The sequence below is a fragment of the Dendrobates tinctorius genome, unplaced genomic scaffold, assembly GCF_039654945.1.
Source record: "Dendrobates tinctorius isolate UK_male_01 unplaced genomic scaffold, ASM3965494v1 ptg000007l, whole genome shotgun sequence".
In the NCBI taxonomy this organism is placed as follows: domain Eukaryota; kingdom Metazoa; phylum Chordata; class Amphibia; order Anura; family Dendrobatidae; genus Dendrobates; species Dendrobates tinctorius.
Window position 1 is genome coordinate 26,750,524 of NW_027361675.1, and position 15,891 is coordinate 26,766,414.

Sequence of the window (15,891 nt, forward strand, 5' to 3'; positions counted from 1 at the left end):
ACCGGAGCGACGCCAGGAAGAACAGAAGGCAGCGGCTGGTAAGTATTGTATTAGGATCAGGGAACAGACATTAGGGACACCACTCTGGCGGTGAAAAAAAAAAAACAATGGAGAGGTGTTTTAATTTACAATAGTTTAAACAATTGTTGTCATGGAACAATATAGTATTGCAACTTCAGAGACAAAAAGCTAAAAGCATGAACATGACAAGTACATTTGATGTAAATTATAGACCACAATGGAATAATATAAATTTCATCCTCCATCCTTTCAACCATAGAAGACACACAAGATAACCGTTATTCACATTTTATTAAGATCCAGATAAAATCATTTGCATATATAAGTCTAAGTTAAAATGCTTAATCTTCTTGAAACCACAAAAAGGAATTTATTTACATAAAGCAAAAAAAAAAACTCACATAAAGGCCTAAAGTTTATAGCCCCTGCCCAGTAGCTACAGGTAAAGTGTAATCTGCAAAATCCACAATATACTCATTTCACAAATGACCTACACTAAAGAGCAAGTGTCTGACATTGCCATTTAATTCTTAAGGAGTAGGAAATAGCATCTGCAATGGTCAAAAATACTTACAGCTGCCACATCAGAACTTATAACTTTTTTTTTTTTCATTTGGGCTACTAGCTTACCTTGTAGTCCAAATAATAAAAATACAGAACTGTCTGAGACTGCAATGTATGAAAATACCATGCAGACCAAAAATTTGCTTCTACAGTGATGGAAAATTCAACAAAAATAAATTACATAAACTGTGTCCTTAAAATAATTTTGAAAGTCCAGATTACAGATTCAAACACATTGGAATATTGAGATTAAATGTAGAGATCCCGGATATGAAGAAACGTGTGCGGAGGTCGGAGACACTCATTTTTATGTCAAAGAACAATTCTGCAAAATAATTCACAACAAATATTACATGACACTGCAACAGGAAAACATCAAATCAGAACTGCTAAGTACATAGTAGTAGTTGAGGCATCCAGAGAACTGCAAAATTCCTTTCTTGGTTTCTTTCCACATTGCCAAAAAATGTAACATTGTACCTAATTCGGTCATAGGAAATTGCACAAAAATAGTTTCCTATGTGTAATTTGTCTTCAATCAGTAAAAACCGATCTGTGAATGAGGACTCCGCATTGTTACGAGAGCACCTTAGTGTGATGCACTGATTATTCCCCAACAGGCAGGATCCATATATGTGACGTAAAATGACACCATGATTCTAAGGCCCCAGGGACATAAATCAACAAATTAATGGGAATCCTGCAGAGCCAGAGATTGAGAGGTGACAGAAACATATATTTAAAACATGAGTATATTAGGATGTTGGGCAAAAGGAAACGGTAAGGTGAAGGGCAACACTGTTTCAGGAACTAATGGGTCCTTTCTGCCATTTTATCAATGATTTCCAGTGCAATAATCCCCTCATCACAAAAGAAGTCCATGCTCTTCCTTATTTTATCGCCGGGAAAACCGGTTCTTGAAAGCTTTTATTGTTTTGGCCATCATGGGAGCGACCTCTGAAAAACACAAGCATAAGGATTGTCTTGTATGACTTGTTTATGTGAAAGATAGCTGCAATATAGAAAGTAGACCCAACACATAGAATAGAACAATATGGCCATGAGAACTTGCTATAAATTAGGGACATAAAAACAAGTCTGTATAACACGTGCACTGATGGAATAATGGCAGTCCTACAGGACTGCAGATGCACCTGCGGTGTAGCATAGGCACTTATACATATAGTGGAGCCACTGCTGACATCCTTGTTAAGAGAACCACTGTTAGGCTGTGTACCCACGTTGCGGATTGTATGCGTTTTTGCTGCAAAAACGATGCGAAAATGCATACAGAATGCACCCCATGCATTCCTATGGTATTCCGCACCTGCTGTGCTAATGCTGCGTTTTCTTCCGCGACGGAATCGCATAGCTGAAAAAAACGCAGCAGGCTCATTTTTGCAGAATCGCCGCAATTCCGCACACATAGGAATGCATGAGATCCGCTTACTTTCCGCATGTGGCTATGCCCACCATGCGCAAAGTGAGCGGCTCATGTGCGGATGGTACCCACGGTCTGGAGGAGAGGAGACTGTCCTCCAGGCCCTGGATACACTATCCCTATAAAAAAAAAAGAATAAAAAATAAAAAAATTGGGTTATACTCACCTTCCAGCGTCCTGCGCAGCGTCCCCAGGCCTCAGCGATGCTCAAGCCAACTCCCGTTCCCAGTAATGTCTTGCGGCAAGGACCTGTGGTGACGTAGCGGTCTCACGAGACCGCTACGTCATCAAAGGTCATTGTCGCAAGGCATCGCTGGGAGCATCGCTGAGGCCTGGGGATGCTGCACGGGACGCCGGAAGGTGACTTTATCACAATTTTTTTTTTTATTATTTAACATTCTATCTTTTACTACTGATGCCGCATAGGCAGCCTCAATAGTAAAAAGTTGGTCACACGTGTCAAACACTATGCTTGACAAGTGTGACCAACCTGTCAATCACATTCCAAGTGATGCTTCAAATAGCTTGGAATGCGCTTGATTTCCGCACGCGAAAATCGCGTGAAAACCGCATGTTTTTGCAGGAAAACCGCATGCGAATTCCATGCATTTTTACTGCGGCGGGAGTTGCGAAAATGCTGCGGAATTTTCTGCAGCATCTCTGCAAGATGGGTACATAGCCTTAACCACAGGGCTGTTGGTGTTCATTTTGGTGGCGTTGGTATAAAATAGACTAACTCCGACTCCTAAAATATATATAATAAATTGGGTACAGTAGTTCAATGCAGGATGTGCTGTAAAGTTTTCATAAGAATTTGGGAAAGTTATGAAATGTCCTATAAATGTCTGTTCTGTTCCTGATCCAAGGATGTAAGCCAGTGGTAGCAAACCTATGGCACGCAGAGCCCTCCCAGTGGGCAGGTGCGCCATCTCAGCACTAGCACCGCCACGACTCTTCTCAGCCTGTTTGCCACCTCCCTAATGACTAGCGCCTAAGCCACTCTCCTCTGGGGCCATTATACAGTATGGAGCACCATGTGGCGCTCTTATACCTTATACTGTATGGAGCACTATGTGTGGCTATTATACAGTATGGAGCACTCTGTGGGGCCATTATACTGTATGGAGCACTATGTGGGCCCATGACACTGTATGGAGGACTATGTGGAGCCATTATTCTGTATGGAGGACTTGTTGTGCCCGATATACTGTATGGAGTGCTGTGTGGGGATTACAGTTGCGAATCATACTGTGATGGGGTCACCATTCTTTGTTGGGAGAATTGAGGGAGGGGGGTACATTAAGGGTCATTATACTGTGTGAAGGAATTCACTGTGGGGGTATCATACAGTGTTTGGGGGTACTTTTGTTTGCATCATACTTTATCTGTTTTATTCAAGGTTTTTTATTCTTATGAAAATTAGGCCACTGGGCTATATGCTTTTTACAGCTGTTACATAACATTATATTATTCCACTATAATTGCAAAAGTTAGTCGTTTTATTTGATAAGGAAAAACTTCCTCAATTGTAGACTTTTTTTAACACATTTTCTTAAAATCAGGAATATAAAGATATTTCAGTTTTTACCTATGTAATTTGTAATAAAGATGAATACGATTGTTTACCATGTAGCATTCCTATAACAAGACCAGCGCATCCTACCGAGCTGTTCGTGTGAGGGTTGATATAACATGACCATTAAAAATTGGCTAATGCAACTAACAGAACAGCTACAATATTCAGAGGCGGGAGTCTCTGATCTACATGTATATCTAAGACAAATTTAACATCAAGCTTATGTTTGCCAAAAGTTCCAGGACGTATGTGTTAAATCAATACTCCTAACAAGGTGCCCTTTCCATTTCTTAAATTTTTGACCAATAGTTTCTAGTCAAACTTCTGTGAAAACAAATTCTCAGAATGTTCCAGAACATTCTTAGAAAGATCATCAGTTCTTCGGTCGGTGTCACTGAACATGTATGGCCCTTCGGAATGACTGAAGCAGCCAATGTCTTCTAGAATGTGCGTGGCTGTGTCGGCATCAAAATAGTTAACCAGGTGGTTGCTCATTCAATCTCCATCCTACTTCTGTCCAATGTGTATCACTACTTTTACCGACTGACTTCTCTAGAGCCTGACTGTCAGTGGCTCCCGGATCTAGAGTACAAGTATATACAGCACTGTTCGTTTGTGTAGCTCATGTTCTGAATCAAAAGTAACAACAAATAATAACCTACAATTCTAACAAATGACTACAGTCATACATCCTAGGTAAAGATATGATTGGCATGAGTGGGACAGACAGCAGATACGCCTTTGTACGGACGACCAGCCACAAGCAGATTTTATAAATAAGGGGGAAACAGAAGACACGTCTCTTCCCACCCTCGACACCCATACACCGCTCTGCATGAGACCACGCAGCCTGGACAGCATTGCATGCCCTGTACAGTAGTACCATTACTTACTTTTCATTTGAGGTTTACGTGGATCATGTCCGGACTGGACAACACTGCTTGGGGTGGACACTGTACTGCTAGTACTCGGTCTGTCAAATGAGCGGGGTTCCTCAGATGGCACACTGCTATAACTGCTAGTGACTGGCAAGAAGGGTTTAATCCTGTGGTGAGAGAGGCATGTCAGTTTCTGCAATTCCACAGCAAACAGTGAAAACAACAATTACATTAAGCATGTCCATTTGCCCTTTTTTTTTACCTTGCTTTTTCACTGACAACTGCTGCTCCTGTTCCAAACTTTTCTTGTCTTCTACGTACATCACGTGGGGGTTTCACTTCTGTATTCACAAACGCCATCTTGGCTTGTCGAACTGTCCAGAAATAATAAAATGTAAAGAATAAATAAGATAAAATACAAATTATACTGCAATAAATGCCCTGAAATCGATTGAAAAACAAGGGGTAATAGATAAAAGTTGCAGACTGGATGACTGACTTGGACGCCATAAAGTCCTCTTTACCAATATTGCCCCAAGCTATGCAAACAAAGGCTGTACTAACAAAGCTTTGTAGATTAGTCATATATATCTCACCAATCCTTAGAAGTGGTGAATAATATTGTTCCATTTTCGTTGAAAATGCTGCAGTCTTTACAGCTACATTAAAGGCTTTTCTCAATCCCTTTAAGATGAGAGCTGCAGAGTTGATTTTGCTGAGGGATGTCACAATCTTCTCATTTTCCTGCAAGTGGCCACTATGGGGCAAATTTATAGATGTGCCCACCTTCACCTTTCCACAAATTTAACTTAAAGGGTTATTCTCAAGTTGTCTCTTGAGCAGTTCACAATTCTGTAGTAGTCTCCTTAATTCTGTGGTTGCTGGTGGGGTGGCCGGGCACTCTCCGTCAGTGACAGTTCTGGCGAGCAGCAGCAGGCCGGGATCACACTACCATGTGTGATGCGAGAAATACCTGCAGCCGCAGCTCTGGTCCTGAGTGCCGGCGGCAGTACCGGGTGTTGATGCGAGAGACTCGTGTGAGTTTCACACATCACACACGGTAATGTGTTCCCGGTCTTAGTAGAACTATAAAGCTCAGCACAAGTTCTGCTGAAACACATTCAGCTATCAGTGTTTGTTCTGGCCCCTTTACACAGACCAACCGACTGTTACCGATCGGCGGTCACTTGAATGTCTGTTTACAAAGGCAGCCCAAAGTAAACAATGTACATCTCTCAGTGCACATAGGCTGCCACTGTTCTCGGAAGAACGAGTCCTGTGCGCACAAACACAGGACGATGCACCATTGAGAATGATGATATTTTATGCTGCACAAAAGATTATTTCACTTGATGAACAAGCAATTTTCTCATTCACTGGGTTGTTGACAGTTTGTTTACATGGCAAGACAATAGTGAAACAATCATTTTTTTTAACAACGCTTGTTTATTACCTTGCAGTGTAAATGCCCCGTTACATATAGAGATAACAAGGCATTTGAACAAGCAAGCTTAGGACAGTGAGAGCCATGATGCTGGGGGTCACGGATTGTGATTAAACAGGACTGGTAAAAGCCCTGTTTGTAAATAAGAGAGAGGTGGATAGTGGTGAGCAGATAACTGCTGCATAGAAGTCAATTTGCTGGCGAGAGCTGGCTGGTATCCTTTCCTGCAAAATTGCTGCTGCATACACTGGGCCAGACAATAGTGGAGAAGCTGCAGGGAAACAAGTTCTAGACTATGTAAGATAAAAGCTCTCATTTCAGCAGAATAACAGCAGATAGGAAAAGCAAGTCAATTGCAAACTTGCTTATTTTCATTCTTATTATAGCAACTTGAGAATACCCCTTTAAAGACTCTGATTTCTCACCAGACGATTTAACACAAAATAGCAAAGTGTTAGCAAAACAGACCCACACTCAAATCACAATGACTGGATGGCCATAAAAAAGTTGAAAATAATTTATACATCGACTGGCAAAGTATTGTAAAGTCACAAAGCTGGTGACCTTGTATCACGTACCTTGGTAAATGTCGAAATAATAGGTAAAAAGCAAAGTAAAGAAGGACAAATGTTTAGTATTACATCTGGCCAGACAGAACAGCTTCTTGTTAAGTTAGGGTATACAACTGTTTTCTCTTCATCTGAGAAAAGCGGTCTCATAATACTAACCAGACTCTGATCAGAGTTTGATCAGACTGTGATCCGTTTTTCTTGAATGTGGAGAGAAAAAAAATTCTCCATCTTCTTCATTCACTCTGTGAAAATCGGACCACAATTGGATGTTATCAGAGTGCAGTCCGATGTTTTCCACAGACCCGTAGACTTGCATTGCCGGTTTTGATCCAACGCTCAGGTCAAAATTGGACATGTCAATGAGTTTTTCCTTGGACCACTCGGTCAGAGGAAAAATAATTGGACATGTGCAGGGCCCCTTAGAATAACATGGGTACGGATAGCTCTTGTCCAATTTAAAAGGTTGTGCGCACAAACCCTTTTGAAGTATATATCTCAAGATGATGGGTAACAGTTGTAACCTGAAATTTATTAAAGGATTATTTTTTTTACTACTTCATGTGGCAGTCTTTGTAAATATTCAGAATTCTGACAGCCAAAAATACAGTCATTGTACTAATCAATTGTGCATCTGATTACTTGGACACATGGACAGTGCCCACTTGCAGTACACAAGATTACAAAGTAGCAAGTTGGAGCTGCCGCCGACGAGCCGCCTCTCTGAGCAATTCAATCTGCTGTTGTCGGTGCTGGACTTGTTGCTGGAACTGTTGCATAAGCAGCTTACTTGTCTCCTGTTGTGCCAGCTGTTGCTGGGCTTGCACTATGTGTTTAATCACGTCCTCCATGCTGTCTGACATTGGCTTGCTGGCTTATGGCCACTTTCACCCAACAAAATAGCTTATAGTACAGTCTGTGTGGCTGCGGGGTTTGCCCGTCGGTTCAGGGAGAAAAAAACCAAGGTTCAGTTCTCTTTAATACGAGCACAGCTCTGGAGATCTCACCTTCAGACACACTGAACACTGAATGAGTCCAAAGGCTCCACTTTTACCTTCTGGACCACATCCTGGGGTGGAGATGTGGTGCATAGCCTCCTACCCACTCTTCTGCTGTACACAAAAACCGAGCCCTTAATATGGCCGATTAACTCCTCTCAGCACATAGTGTGCTGGAGCATTTTTCCAGGTTCATATCACTAAGGCTAACATCCTCAGTAACACATATCTCCCCTCCAGTATGTTACCAGTGACCTTCTCTTACCGTATATACTCTAGCCACACAATGATTCTTTATAAATCTTACCTTTAGGCTTGTTTGCATGTGAAGAGCGGATATTCTGAGTTAGCATGACCAGCCTGTGCTCTCGAGCTTCGTGGAGACGGAGATATAGCTCTCTCCAGGTCTCATACTCATCTGGAATTTCTTTTTTGAAATCTCTTTGACAGTGATTTCTCCAGAGTTGATCTGTGTCTTCAATCAGTACCTGAATTAAAAATGAGAGTGTATTTACTGAAATGTTGAGATTGGTAAAACAGGAGCCTTCCACACATTATTTATCTTATTCTCCCCAAAGGTACCACAGATGTATGTTGATTTGACTATACTAAATCAATGTGCATACACTGTCCCACTTGATTTTTGTTGCAAAACTGGCAAATGGATACTATTATTGCCCAGTATTTTCCATCACAGCAGCAGTTTAGCTATATTCTCACAAGTAATAGCAGCAGCTTTGTTGGTATGGGTTCTGGGTTAAAAATGTTCAAGTTCGATATAACATACGTGAATGAGTTTACTAAACAAAGCCCACAGGCATGCATTGGGAAAGAAAAATCAAAACAGAAGGACAAGCTGCATTTTTTTAAAATGCCAAGCAAATCTGTCATGGGTTTTTTTTTCCTCAGATTTATTTTATTGGAACCATAATTTCACTCCACAATAAAGCTCAAGGGTATGTTAACACCGAGTCTTTTTCTGCCATTACTTACAAGAAAAATTCTAAAGAATCGTACACACAAAAACATATTAATTTCTACATAACGATTTCCTGTTCATATGTTCAGCCTGAGCTTCATTTGAAGAGGTCCCTTCATCAGTTTTAGCACGTTAAACTGGCCACAACATTTAACAGTGGCCGCATAGAGTAAAATGTAGGTTTATTTTTTAATTTCTCTTCTCCGTTATGGAGATATTGTCACAGGGATACTGTGACAGATTGGCTTCTTCTATTTCAGGGGTCAGAAGATTGCAGCATTCGGCTATACAAATGCCTGCACTGGTTGGATCTGTTTTGCTTTCCAGTTAGCCATGCAGATTTCCTGTGTTCAATGGTTGCAAGCAGTAGCGTAGCTACCAGGGGGGCAGAGGGGGCGGTGGCCCTGGGCCCCGCGCTCTGAGGGGGCCCACTGGAGCTAGCTATGTAACTACATCGGCATGCAGATCGCGCCGATACAATTACATTCAGCATCAGGGAGTGAGTCATGTGACCACTCTTCTGCAGTCTGTGGAGGAGAGGGGGAAGGGAGGTCACTCACCCAATCCTGGCTGAGCGCGCTCTCCTTGAAAGTTCCCTGCTGGCCTGCTGCAGAGAAGTCATTAGCTCCAGCAGCAGATGGGGACTCTGCCTCTGAGCTCACTGTCTGCACTTGATTGCTTCTGCCTAAGAGGAGCCAGCCTGACAGCCGAGAAGCAGCAGCCAGGACCAATGGACAGACTTTACACAGCATGGGAATTGATGAGTATCTTAGCACATGTTATTTGCTGTTTGATATGTCTAATCGTGATGATTTGTTTTGGCCTGGGAATTTATTGCACTTTAGGACTGAGAGAAAACCAGGAAAAGTGCAAACTAGAGATCGCACTGATGGCTGCAGTCATTGAGCTGTGCAGAGAAAGCGGTGCATCCTCCCTGGCAGGCAGAGGGAGGGTTAAATCACTGTATCGATCACCTTATCTCAGCTGTTTGTGCTCGCGTGTAATTACTGTATTAACCTACCCTTTACCAGGCTGACAGCGAGTGCTGGAGGATTAGGGTATGTGCACACGTTGCGGATTCTGCTGCGGATTTGTCCGCGCGGATTTGGCTAAATCCTCAGGTCAAATGACCTTCGTTTTACCTGCGGATTTCCCCTGCATTTTGACACCTGCGGATTCCTATAATGGAGCAGGTGTCAAAACGTGGATCCGCACAAAGAATTGACATGCTGCGGATTTAAATCGGCAGAAAATCCGGGAGGAAAAATCTGCAGCATGTGCACTGCATTTTTCATTTCTCATAGACTTTAATGGTACTGTACAACACAGCAGAATCCACAACATGTGCACAGACCCTAACTGGTGTTTGCTACTATAATAGAGAAAACCATGAGGCAATAACTTCATGAAAGAAGTGACAGTTTATTAGATTGTTTGCATATATTCGGATTCATATGTCAAAAAAACGACGTTTCGGCTTTAATAGCCTTGTTCACGGTTTATCTTAATGTGAAAAGTATGGAGGGGTGAAAAAACTAAGTCACCAGGGTCTGTCCACGCACCGCCAGCATTTCAAAGAGATGAGCCAAGCGTATTTTTTGATATATGAATCCGAATATATGCAAACAATCTAATAAACTGTCACTTCTTGCATGAAGTTAGTGACTCATGGTTTTCTCTATTATTGTTGGATATTTTTCCTAGAAGGCACCTTTTAGGTCAGCAATCCCCTTTACCGCATTATTTGATGTTTGCTACTCCCAGAGTGCTCCTACTGGGAACTTAAGTCTTGTAGTGCCACAGCAGCAGTTAGTGCTTGATGACAAATAGCTGTGGAATAGTGTTTTTCTATACAGTGATTGTTAGTGGCATGGACATGTTACTAGTGTGATATAATATATTAGTATCAGTAATGCAGGTGACTTATTGTTGGAGTGAATCCTACAATGTGGTGAGCTACAGGGGAGAGGGAGGTAACCCTGGGACCAGCGCTCTGAGGGGACCCACCCGCAGCACGCCGATAGTGTTACATACTGTGGCAGATCAGGCAGAATCGATCTCCCTGCTCTGCCACCCGGCCGCTATGGCGCCCCTGAGCAGGCGTTGGGGCTCTACGCCAGCAGCAGGCCCCCCACCTGTCATTGCAAGAGCAACTGTATCGGCTGGATGCCGATCCAGCTGACCGCATTGATGAGAGAAAGAGCACTGCGCTCTCTCACCCATCATCCCCCTCATCAGCTTCTGATGTCGCTAACACAGACACTGACGGGGTCGTGATGAAGTCACTACTCGGAGCCTGCAGTCCGGAGATGTGCGGGAGCTCACAGCAGTGAAGGAACCAGGAGGAAAGGTGAGTATTGTTTTTTTTTTTTTTTAAGAGGCTGCATTATACTATAGAGGCTGCCTATGGGGCTGAATTACACTATAGAGGCTGCCTGTGGGGTGCATTATATAAAGGGCTGCATTATTCTATAGAGTCTGCCCATGGGGAGTGCATTATACTATAGTTTGCCTATGGGGAGTGCATTATACTATATTGAGGACTATAGTGAGACTTGTCTGGTGCATTATACTACAGTCATGGCCAAAAGTTTTGAGAATGACACAAATATTATATTTTCACATGATCTGCTGCCCTCTGGTTTTTATGTGTGTTTGTCAGATGTTTTTATCACATACAGAAATATAATTTCAATCATATTATGAGTAACAAAAGGTTGTATTGACAGTTAGAATGAGTTAATGCAGCAAGTCAATATTTGCAGTGTTGACCCTTCTTCCTCAGGACCTCAGCAATTCTCCCTGGCATGCTCTCAATCAACTTCTGGATCAAATCCTGACTGATAGCAGTCCATTCTTGCAAAATCAATGCTTTTATTTTGTCTGAATTTGAAGGTTTTTGTTTGTCCACCCGTCTCTTGATGATTGACCAGATTGACCACAAGTTCTCAATGGGATCAAGATCTGGGGAGTTTCCAGGCCATGGTCCCAAAATCTCTATGTTTTGTTCCCTGAGCCATTTAGTTATCACCTTTGCTTTATGGCAAGGTTCTCCATCATGTTGAAAAAGGCATTGTTGATCGCCAAACTGCTCTTGGACGGTTGGGAGAAGTTGCTCTTGGAGGACATTCTGGTACCATTCTTTATTCATGGCTGTGTTTTTAGGCAAGACTGAGAGAGAGCCCATTCCCTTGGCTGAGAAGCCACCCCACACATGAATGGTTTCAGGATGCTTGACAGTTGGCATGAGACAAGACTGGTGGTAGCGCTCACCTGGTCTTCTCCGAATAAGCCGTTTTCCAGATGTCCCAAACAATCAAAAAGGGGATTCATCAGAGAAAATGACTTTACCCCAGTCCTCAGCAGTCCACTCCCTGTACCTCTTGCAGAACATCAGTCTGTCCATGATGTTTTTTCTGGAGAGAAGTGGCTTCTTTGCTGCCCTCCTTGAGACCAGGCCTTGCTCCAAGAGTCTCCGCCTCATAGTGCGTGCAGATGCACTCACACCTGCCTGCTGCCATTCCTGAGCAAGCTCTGCACTGCTGGTAGCCCGATCCCGCAGCTGAAACACTTTTAAGAGACGGTCCTGGCGCTTGCTGGTCTTTCTTGGCCGCCCTGGAGCCTTTTTGGCAACAAGGGAACCTCTCTCCTTGAAGTTCTTGATGATGCGATAGATTGTTGACTGAGGTGAAATCTTTCTAGCTGCGATACTCTTCCCTGTTAGGCCATTTTTGTGCCGTGCAATGATGACTGCACGTGTTTCTTTAGAGATAACCATGGTTAACAGAAGAGAAACAATGATGCCAAGCACCAGCCTCCTTTTAAAGTGTCCAGTGGTGTCATTCTTACTTAATCATGACAGATTGATCTCCAGCCCTGTCCTCATCAACACCCACACCTGTGTTAATGGAGCAATCACTGAAACAATGTTAGCTGGTCCTTTTAAGGCAGGGCTGCAATAATGTTGAAATGTGTTTTGGGGGATAAAGTTAATTTTCTAGGCAAATATTGACTTTGCAAGTAATTGCTGTTAAGCTGATCACTCTTTATAACATTCTGGAGTATATGCAAATTGCCATTAGAAAAAATGAAGCAGTAGACTTTGTAAAAATTAATATTTGTGTCATTCTCAAAACTTTTGGCCATGACTGTATATGGAGGCTATCTAGGGGGCCATCATACAGTGTTGGAGATATCAAACAATTTGGGGAATACTAAGCGGTCAGTATATATACAGTGAGTGGGGATTAGACTGTGTATAAGAGAGCATCATACTGTGTATAGGGGAGCTGTACAGGGGAGAGACTCAGGACATTATTAAATGTAAAGTGGGCACTTATTGTTATAGGGGAAACTCAGGTTACCGTGACTGTCAAAGGGGCAAAAATGGCAATATTACTTGCAAGGGGACAAAATGTGGGCACTTTTTTCTAGGGCACTTGCACCCGGCATTACTATATTATAGAGGGATGCTTTAGAATGTAGAGGTCACACAGAACCACACAGCAGATGCAGTAATAGGGACACATACGGCAGCAGCGGCTCAGTATTGGGGTATCAGGTGCAGTAATAGGGACACATACGGCAGCAGCGGCTCAGCATTGGGGTATCAGCAGGATGAGGAATTTGTGCAGGTTGGGAATAGTCCCATTGGTGACAGTGCGTAAAATGTGAGAAGTGAAACGTGTCTTTGTTGTATTCTCTGCAGACTAGTCCTGGCTGGAAGAAGTCGTTATGTCGGTCTGGGCCAGATGGAAAAGACAGGAAAAGTAAACGATTCCATCAGAAAGAACGTCAGCTGTAAGTCACCATCTATAACTGTGCTGTGATCTCTTATACGGTATATTCTGTAGCACGGGTATCTACCACTCACTATATGGCGGTAATATCAATGTTGGTCTTTATTTAGAAATTATATTCAGCAACAGCGCGATCATCTGCTGAGGTTCTCCTCCACAATTATTATGCGTCACCCAGTTGTAATCAAGGTTAACTGGTTAGGGGCCCACTCAGAAGTTTCGCCCCCCCCCCGAACCAAAACCCTAGCTACGCCTCTGGTTGCAAGGGTTAAGCACTCCTGCTTGTCTCCAAAAGATTTCTGTCTTGAGTTATCTCAGCTGTCCTGATATTCTCCACTCCCCTCTGGTATAAGTAATCACCTCTTAGCTTGGGTAGTTGCCAGGGATAGCCTGCTATATCTTGGAGTTGGTTTGGAGCTGTGAGCCGTGGAAAGACAAGTACCGTATATACTCAAATATAAGCCGAGATTTTCAGCCCAATTTTTTGGGCTGAAAGTCCCCCCTCTCGGCTTATATTCGAGTCATATACACCAGGGGGTCGGAGGGAGGGGGGGCGGGGGTGTCAGGTCATACTTACCGGTCATGGCACGGTCTCTGCAGCCCCCAGCTTCTCCGCGATCTCCCCTTCCTTCAGCAGTCACATGGTACCGCTCATTACAGTCATGAATATGCGCATATTCATGAGGTATAATGAGCGGTACCAGGTGACCACTGAAGAGAGGAAGGGAGATCGCGGAGAAGCTGGGGGCTGCAGAGACCGTGCCAGGACCGGTAAGTATAGCGATACTCACCTGTCTGGGTCCATCGCTGCTTGCTGCTGTCTGGCACTTCATCTGTCAGTGACATTTAGACAGCAGAGGGCACAGTGACATGTTAGTGCGTGCCGCGCCCCCTGCAGTCTGAACGTCACTGACAGATGACGTGCCAGACAGCAGCAAGCAGCGGCACCTGGCCCCAGCGACAGAGATGTGAGTATGTCATTTTTTATTTTTAAATGCAGCAGCGGCAGCTCATGGGGGCATAATGTATGGAGCATCTTTGGGGGCAGCACATGGGGGCATAATCTATTGAGTATCTCATGGGGGCATAATGTATGGAGCATCTTATGGGGGCAGCATATAGGGGTATAATCTATGGAGCATCTTATGGGGGCAGCATATTGGGGTATAATCTATGGAGCATCTTATAGGGGCAGCATATTGGGGTATAATCTATGGAGCATCTTATAAGGGCAGAATATAGGGGTATAATCTATGGAGCATCATATAGGGGCATAATCTATGGAGCATCTTATAGGGGCAGCATATTGGGGTATAATCTATGGAGCATCTTATAGGGGCAGCATATAGGGGCATAATCTATGGAGCATCTTATAGGGGCAGCATATTGGGGTATAATCTATGGAGCATCTTATGGGGGCAGCATATAGGGGAATAATCTATGGATCATCTTATGGGGGCAGCATATGGGGGAATAATCTATGGAGCATCTTACAGGGGGAGCATATGGGGGAATAATCTATGGAGCATCTTATGGGGGCAGCATATGGGGCCTATTCTATGGAGCATCTTATGGGGCCATAACCTTTATGGACCAGCATTTGGGGCATATTATTCTAGGGAGCATCTTATGGGGCCATTATTAACCTTTGTGCAGCATTATATGGGGTGTATTTTGTATGGAGCATCTTATGGGGCCATCATGAACTGTATTGAGCATTATATGGGGCTCGTGATTCCATATGGATATTCAAAAACATTTAACCTATTGATGTCTTAATTAATTTTACTTTTATTGGTATCTATTTTTATTTTTTAAATTTACCAGTAGCTGCTGCATTTTCCACCCTAGGCTTATACTCGAGTCAATACATTTTCCCAGTTTTTTGTGGCAAAATTAGGGGGGGTCGGCTTATACTCGAGTATATACGGTAGTTTAGGAGTTGTCTCCGGAGTTTGCTGTTTGGAAGTTTGTCTGGTGTCATCCTGTTCCTTATCTCCCTTTTGGGTTGCCTCACCCTTGTCTGTTTCCCTTTGTATCTGTATTAAAGAGCAGGATTGGCGTACCTGCTGCCCCATGCACTAGTCAGGGCCGTGCTTAGGGCAAGACAGGGATAGGACCGCAATTGCCACACAGGGTGAAAGAACCCGTCTAGGGATGTTAGGAAGCTCAGGGTTGCGCACGGCAAGTTTCAAGGTTTGTCCCTCTAACCTTTCCTTAGAGACTGTGCAGTGCTCCCCTTCCCATCCATCTCGCCATACGCTGTCTGGCTCCTTGTTGGAGCATGACAGATAGTCACTTCTTCTTTATGCGATTTACCAATCATAAGCAGGCATCATCATAGAGGGGGGAAAAGAACCGCCCCCCACCCCCACCAAAAATAGCTTAGGACCAGTTTCTCATTGTGTTATATGTAATGACAGTCTGCTTTCACTGCAAAGCCTTGTATGATTACAAAGTTCTGGGAATACAGCAGACATGAGTGTGGCTACACCTTCAGCTTTCCTTCCACAGCAATCCGTGTGGGAGACGATGATACAGCTGAGCTCACAAGACTGTGAGAGAAGAGCTGCAGAAGTATTTGCCATGAGACAAAGCTCAGCTAGGTTGTAATGCTCCTCC

At 43.4% G+C, this 15,891-nt stretch overlaps 1 protein-coding gene across 2 annotated transcripts in view; it reads right to left on the reverse strand.

Annotated features, from left to right (window-relative positions):
• Window positions 1–293: 293 nt before the first annotated feature.
• Window positions 294–15,891, reverse strand: part of ELOA (elongin A) — a 65,514-nt gene continuing 49,916 nt past the window's right edge. For both annotated transcript variants that reach the window (XM_073572932.1, XM_073572931.1), the window contains exons 8-11: window positions 7,799–7,979; window positions 4,743–4,854; window positions 4,496–4,647; window positions 294–1,542 (exon numbers count right to left, since the gene is read on the reverse strand). In XM_073572932.1, the coding sequence (XP_073429033.1) occupies window positions 1,481–1,542; window positions 4,496–4,647; window positions 4,743–4,854; window positions 7,799–7,979 (507 nt within the window). In that variant the 3' untranslated portion in view covers window positions 294–1,480. The remainder of the gene's footprint in view (window positions 1,543–4,495; window positions 4,648–4,742; window positions 4,855–7,798; window positions 7,980–15,891) is intronic.